This window comes from Solea senegalensis, linkage group LG2 (assembly GCF_019176455.1).
Source record: "Solea senegalensis isolate Sse05_10M linkage group LG2, IFAPA_SoseM_1, whole genome shotgun sequence".
Taxonomy (NCBI): Eukaryota; Metazoa; Chordata; class Actinopteri; order Pleuronectiformes; family Soleidae; genus Solea; species Solea senegalensis.
In genome coordinates this window covers 10,328,804-10,336,009 of record NC_058022.1, presented here as the reverse complement: position 1 = coordinate 10,336,009, position 7,206 = coordinate 10,328,804, and the positions used below count along the sequence as shown (strand labels likewise).

The window sequence follows — 7,206 nt, the reverse complement described above, 5'->3', positions numbered from 1 at the left end:
GTGTCTCCCACAGGCAGATCTTGTGGAGGATCATCCCTTGACCATGGGGCTTTTACAGGGAGCTGAATATTACATATGCGATCATGGAGCAGGGCAAGGCTAAAGCTCTTGTTTGCCAACAAAATGTCATGGTGGGCTGGGGGACAAAGATGAAAAGCGCTGATCAAGACGATGGACTTAGAAGATGAACCCGGGATTAAACTGGAGTTGTGAGTTACTCACCAGGTTTACCATGTCTTTCAGCACCGCATTACGATCAAAAATAGTGAGACTGGCAGTTTTTCAGTATTGCTTTTAATATTAAATGTCTCCTGATTGCAGTTAAATATAAATTGTTTTCCACATGTTGGACATTTGTGAAACTATTGTGTCAGTTGTGTTGTATTTCAGTATTATCCACAGATCTGGAGATGGAGGGAGCTGAATTACTGAGACCAAAACAGCACAAGCAGTAAGGACAATATCTCCTCTGTCTGTCTCTGCTCTTCCTCCAGTACTTGTCATCCGCCCTGTTTATCTGTCCAGAGCCACATGCCAGCAGGAGGACAGTCTCTTATGTCAACTTTGACATGATGCTCCTGTCGCTGACAGGGATAATGCTGATGATGACATCTGGCTGGTCACATATTTGACAGTCCTGCGGAAACAGAAGGAGGTGGTCAGTGTGGAATCAACGCCAGTGACCCTGTTTGTCTGGAACTTCTCCAAATACGTCTCTGTCACTTAAGACAAGCGTGCCGTATGGGCACCTGTGACTATGGCTGTGTAGTCCTCGTGTAACCTTGTTGGTGAGTATTCAAATGTCAAGAGAGTATTAATTAAAAATGTGAGGGGTTGAAGTAGCACTCCGTGTGCAGTAGTGTCCAGTGTAGAAACTGTGGTTGCTCAAAATAGGGTGGATTACAGAGTTAATTAGTGACTAAACCGGGCTAATTCAAAGACGGAAGAAAAAAAGCGAAACAAGATGCTTGTCACAGTCTTGCTTTTGTACCCATTGTTTACTTATTATGCTGTTGGTGTAGTTAGTCATTAAGTTAGCACAATGAGGCTTGTATCTCATATATTTAAGAAGCCCCAGCAGTGCCAGGTCTAAAACACTCAGCTTTATAAACAGCTTCTGTTCTCTGAAGTAAAAGAAACAGTGGTTCTATATGAGCACAGGATGTTTTCCCCCAGTTGGAAATTTAATGTTGCTTGTGGGCACAACAAACAATTGGATATTTAACAAGTGATATTTGTCCGTCTATGTAACAGAGTGCCTGCTTATTATTCAGGATCTTTCCACCTACAGGACATTTTGTTCAAAACACTGAGATGGGACATAAGTAAATGCTTAACCACCAATGAGATCTTTACTTGTGGCCTAGATCTATGGGGAGAGGGGTGTTTTTTTTCCCTTTTTTCCACTATGTGTTTGACAGTGTCAGGTGATCTCATGTCAGGGAAAAAAATAGACATAATAGGATTTGGCCAATTATTATTAACAACATTGTTGCCACATTTTAGGGCCCGGCACCGTGATCAAGTCATCCAATTGCTCTTTGTCAAATACCCTGCAGACCTGTGGAAAAAAATGTTCAAAGTTAGTGGTTTATAACAGCACTCTCAGCTTGGGCGGCTTCTGTAAATGTTTAATTTCCTCTCTCGTTTCCTGAGGGGCGGCGTAGAGCTTAACAAATGGACTGCTGTGGTTTGCCCTCCAGAGGAGAGCATTAAACAGGTGAAGCCGAACACTGCTCTCATTAGTCACAGATGCAGTCGTCTGCCACTCACCAGAGACTGATGCCAGAATACTGAAAGTTTCTATTGCTATTTCTGCCTGCACCCTAGAGACACTTGAGGAATGGCTCACACTCTGTGACTGGATGTTAGCTCAGTGGAGTTTACAGTACTGCTGGGGACCATGCAGATAAGAGGAGGAAACCAGCCACATCTTCAACCTGTGGGACTGTAGTTTCCTTCCAGAAATGCTACTTTTTCATGTGGTGACTTGTTGTGTTCATGTTAAATAATTTCTTTCTATTGATTTTCCTTTTGTTAAATGCAAATACTAAATTAATTGTATATTCATCATTTGACACACACTCTTTTGAGACATCCACTGGTACCACTCATCTCCTAGAGTATGACTATATCAACTTTTTCTTCTTTGCAGATTGAGGATCTGTGTGACTGAACCAATCATGGCCAGCACGGCGGCTCAGCTCCTTGGTTTCTTCTTAGGCCTGTTGGGCTTTACGGGAACTGTGGCTGCAACTCTGCTCCCCCACTGGCGCACCACAGCATACGTGGGCTCAAACATCATCACAGCCACAGCCTACATGAAAGGCCTGTGGATGGAGTGTGTGTGGCACAGCACTGGCATTTACCAGTGTGAACTGTACAGATCTCTGTTGGCATTGCCTCATGACCTGCAGGTACAGCACACACACCATGTCATGTGTTGTTGTTTTGTTTTTTTTACCTGACACATCACCATTCCTTGGTTTGTGCTTCTCAAACATGATGATATGCAGCTTTATTTGGTTTCATATCCTTACAAATGGCTTTATCCTCTTGAGGGTGGCAGAGGGAGCGAGAGCTAATCCCAGCTGACGCAGAGCAAAAAGGCAGAGACAAACAAACACGCAGTCTCATATTTACACCTGAGTGTCCATTTAACCTAATATCCGATATGAATTTGTTTTGACTGTGGGAGGAAACTGGAGCATGCGCGCACACATTAGTGGAGAACATGCAAACTCCAGACAGAAATCGTACAGCTAAATATTGTGGGGATTTGTACTGTTGGGTGCTTCCTTGGAATAATGGTTTTGTTTTATTTACCCTACACGTCACTGACAAATCAGTAATTCAGACTGAGCTATAGCAGCATTTATTTCTTAAGTCAAAGCAGTTGTTAGTTGCACAGCTTGGTAAATGCACAAATCTCTGTTGTTGTTTCCTTAAGATTCATTAAGTTGTTTAATATGTTGTCATCTGCCAGAGAAGTCAAACTCTAACTCCAGCAACAGGAATCCAGATTGTCTTGTTAGCTCTTTGTCTGCAACAATGACAATGACAATAACAGATATTAATAGATAACAGATGGTCTTTTGATTCCTGCCATTCCTTTACAAAACAAATCACTGTTTTTAATCTGTGTATTTATATGTAATGAAAAGCACTTTGTGATTTTGAGATTAGATTTTGAGACTAAATTAGTTTATTTCATAACATTATATTCTTTTATAACATTATTTGCATAAGTAAGTAAAAAAAGGTTGTTTTCAAACTGATAAAAAAGGCAGAGTTAGACCCAACAATAAGAGTTTGTCTGTTCTCCTCATTAGGCTGCCCGGGCACTCATGGTGCTCTCCTGTATCACCTCAGTCCTGGCATCTCTGGTGTCTGTTATGGGTATGAAGTGTACCCGCTTTGCCCGCGGCTCATTCGTCAAGACTCCACTGGCGACGAGTGGGGGAATTGGTTTCCTCTGTGCTGGTCTTCTCTGTCTTATCACTGTGTCCTGGACCACCAATGATGTCATATTGGATTTCTACAGCCCCTTCCTCCCCAGTGGGCTGAAATGTGAGATCGGCCTGGCAGTGTACCTCGGTTACGCGTCGTCCTGCCTCAGTCTGTGTGGAGGACTGGTGCTGTGCTGGAGCAGCAACGTTGCCAGGTCACAGAGACCCCCGCATATACAGAGGATTCCAGCATCATCACCTCCTCCTGCCTTCAACATCATTTATCCCCCTGCTCCACTCTACAAGCCACCGGAGGCCCTGAAGGATAATCGCACCCCCTCATTGTGCTCCCTTTCCAGCAATGGCTATCGGCTCAATAACTACGTCTAAATTGCGGTGGATCTGTGCAGCTCTGCACAATCAAACTGAACCTTTCTCCAACTCATTATTATTTTGTTGTTTCTTGTCTCCTCTACACCTGTGAAGCAAGAAAGAAAATGTGAAAGGAAGGACAAGTACCTCACCTTCTCATGTTTAACCAAACATTACTTGCAACATATCACACTTCAACAAATTCCTCTGTTCTTCTCACTGTCACCAGAAGTGAGGTCACACTTAAGTTTTCCCTCGCTAATCTGGGATTCACTGAGTGTTTGAAGAGAACTGCATGGAAAATAAAACTGGTTGCCCTGCTACACAACTACAGGACCAGAAGGTGGCGTCATTGTCCTGCAAATAATCACAGAGAAGCGAGACCATGTAGTGAAGTTCACTTCCCACATTCTAACCTCTGACACTCGTGTTAATTAATGACCACATGTTTAGTCACTTCCTTATTGAAGCCTGAATGTTTTAACTGGCATTAACTTTTTGTAGAAGACAATGCTCCACATCAGTACCTTAAACACATTAATCAACACTATATGGACAAAAGTATTTGAATTCCGGTGTTTCAGTCAGGCATTGAGCTCGGCCCCTTATGTCCAATGAAGGTCTTATGCTTCAGCAAACTTCTGGACAATGCTATGCTGCCAACTTTGTGGCAACAGTTTGAGGAAGGTCCTTTTCTATTCCAACATGATTGTGCCCCAGTGACTATGGTTTGACGAGTTTGGTGTGGAAGAACTTGACTGACCCGCACAGAGCCAAATCTGCCTAACGTCATAAATGCCCTACGGAATGAATAGACACAAATTCCCAAAGAAAGTCGTTCAAGAAGTGTGAAAGCTGTTTGAGCTGCAAAAGGGAAACCAACCCCATATCAAAGTAGCTTCTAATAATTGAAATACAAATGACAAAATAAAAACACTTGATATCGTCAAAAGTAGTTTTGATTGGCTTATTTCACAGCAGATAAAATGATATTTTGAAAGTAACACGATAGCTGTAACAATAACATTGTAGTTGTTACACATTAACAGCGTCTTCTGCTATGACACGTCAAGATATGGAGAGAGGCCTTTTGTTATTTTGTAAGGATTAAGAGTCTAAAGTGCTAAATCCACCAATGACATGAACACAAAAAAGCTCTGATCAGTTTATAAATTGATTATAAATCACACAGACTTGAGTAAGGCTAGTAAAGGCCACTAGATGGCAGTAAAGCTGCAGTGGGTCGATGTTTCCGTTTGAGCCATATGAAATGTGCCATTATCTGTGGCTCCTCTGAGGCTTTTTTTTTCATTCTGTCTGTATATCACTGCGTACATGTCTCTGTGGCTTAAATCCGAGGAAAGCTTCCAATTAGAGGAGTCCTCTGTCTCCACAGAGACACTACATTAGAAGAAATGTCACAAAATTCCAGCAAGTAACTTTTCTTGTTTCCAACTGTCACACACCAGTCAACATATATAATCACACCAATGAGCAACAAAGACTGTGTATATGATTTCCTTTATGGGAAGCATGCACTGCTATAAGTATGAATCATATAGCCTGTACATAATAACAAAAAGATTAGACATAAATGGCACCATATTGAAGCACATTTAACAGCGCCAACAAACTAAACTCTTCACTGGCTCACTTTTGATATGTTCATAGTTAGAGAAGTTTGAATATTTAAAGGAAAATGTTGCTGCTGTTGTTGGTTGTTGTTTCTCTGGTTTCAGCACCATGGACAGTGACCTGAATGCTCTCTGAAGGATGTCATTGCTGAGCAATACTATCAGACCTGACTGAGGGAGTGTTTGTGTGTATGGGCTGGCAGCACAGAGACGGGTGAGGAGGATGGATGACCAGGTTTTATGTGCAGTTGAATAACCTCCTGGAAATGTTACTGGGTGCCTCTTTGTGTTTTCAGTCAACTTGTGCAGTGTTGCGTCACATGGGAACTTCAACATGTGACACAAGATCTACGGTAATTGGTCTGTATTTATATTGGGCTTTTCTTGTCTTGATGACCACTCAAAGCTGCTTTAGTCTAAAGTTTTGGCCATTCACCCATTCACAGCCATTCATACAGTGCAGCACATTGACACATCTTTTATACCCATTCACATGCTGCCAGCACAGCTGTCAGTAGCAAAGTATCTTGCCAAAGGACACACGGGCACGTAGACTAGCTGATCCGGGAATCCGGGAAGAGGACTGGCTCTACCAATGAGCTGCCGTCGCCTCTATAACACTATACTGAGAGAGTCATGTAGAGCTGAAAGGCTTAATCAGCATTGCGTAAACTCATTTGACATGTGATTTGAATGCAACAGACGTTTTTATATGTAAAAGTTTCACACTAGAGCTTTAAGCTCTGTCACTTTCAAGGGCGAGACACGACAGCTGGCATCACTGTATGACCCTCATCACAGGCTGCTGCAGTCCTTCACTTTTCTCCCTGCTACTTCAACAATGTATCATCAAACGTCTGCACAATGTCACCAGGACTTAAAGGGCATGTTTACATGTCATACTAGATGTAGACCTGCAATTCTCTTTTGCTGTACATTCTTTACACAGATCAATATTTGCTTATTCATTACGTAAATACGACAAGTGCAGTTTGGTTGGAGAATTGCTACCAAAACCACAAGGGGCCACTGTAAAATTCATGGCTGTGGTAGCAGCAGAGAAGTGAGTTCCTTTGCACTACAGCTCAGAGATCAAAGCCCTGGCGCCGGGTCTAAGGCCTGCAGTCGCCGCCAGCGTATTCCATGTTTGAGCTTACTGTTGGAGAATAGGGCAGCGCAAAAGGAGTACAGGGGGGCCGCATCGGCCTGGCCACTCTACTAGGCATGCTGAATAATGTAGAGCCGTAACCCACAGCTGCTGCTTTTCTACCACTGGTCATTTTTCATTATGTACACTCAAAAAAGTGAACTCTGTGAGTTGTTGAATGAAATAAATGATCCTATATTATATTTAATTAACATTTCTGTGTTTGGTTTTAAAACCAAGTGCACTTTAATAAGTCTAACTTAAAATAAAAACTTGTCAAAGCAAAAGAAGCCAGCTAAGTAAATTCAACATAACACTGTTAAGTGAATTGCACAATCACACTAAGAATGTTCTAGATGGGTTTCTGCGCATGCTCAGAAGCTGATTCCACAAACTCCAGTGTTGCTGTGTGCAAATTGGCGGGTGAACATGCTCGTGGTCAAGGTCTTACCCTGCTTTCATCAAATGACATCTATCTCTGTCTGAGTAAGTATATTTTTTTGTTGTTGGAACATTTGTAAATGGTTAGAGAGTGATATTGCCGGTGCTACTGTACTTGCCAAAATCTAGCATATATGAGAACATGTTAGCTCATGCTAGCTAG

At 42.2% G+C, this 7,206-nt stretch overlaps 1 protein-coding gene across 7 annotated transcripts; it reads left to right on the top strand.

Annotated features, from left to right (window-relative positions):
• Positions 1-4,773, top strand: LOC122784807 (claudin-14-like). 7 transcript variants are annotated; one of them, XM_044050189.1, is made up of 5 exons: positions 2-209; positions 495-788; positions 1,657-1,985; positions 2,156-2,417; positions 3,333-4,773. In XM_044050189.1, exons 4-5 carry the CDS (start codon positions 2,184-2,186, stop codon positions 3,837-3,839), a joined length of 741 nt encoding a protein of 246 aa, XP_043906124.1. In that variant the 5' UTR covers positions 2-209; positions 495-788; positions 1,657-1,985; positions 2,156-2,183; the 3' UTR covers positions 3,840-4,773. The 7 variants fall into 7 exon arrangements, with proteins under 7 accessions (XP_043906140.1, XP_043906149.1, XP_043906132.1 ...); XM_044050165.1 differs by having other exon boundaries at positions 391-788; XM_044050181.1 differs by having other exon boundaries at positions 2-451; positions 592-788.
• The last annotated feature ends 2,433 nt before the right edge of the window (positions 4,774-7,206 follow it).

Coding starts and splice junctions, on each gene's coding strand:
- LOC122784807 (XM_044050205.1), top strand. CDS start 2,184: ATGGCCAGCACGGCGGCTCAGCTCCTTGGTTTCTTCTTAGGCCTGTTG. Junction 2,418..3,332: donor CATTGCCTCATGACCTGCAG/GTACAGCACACA, acceptor TCTCCTCATTAG/GCTGCCCGGGCACTCATGGT.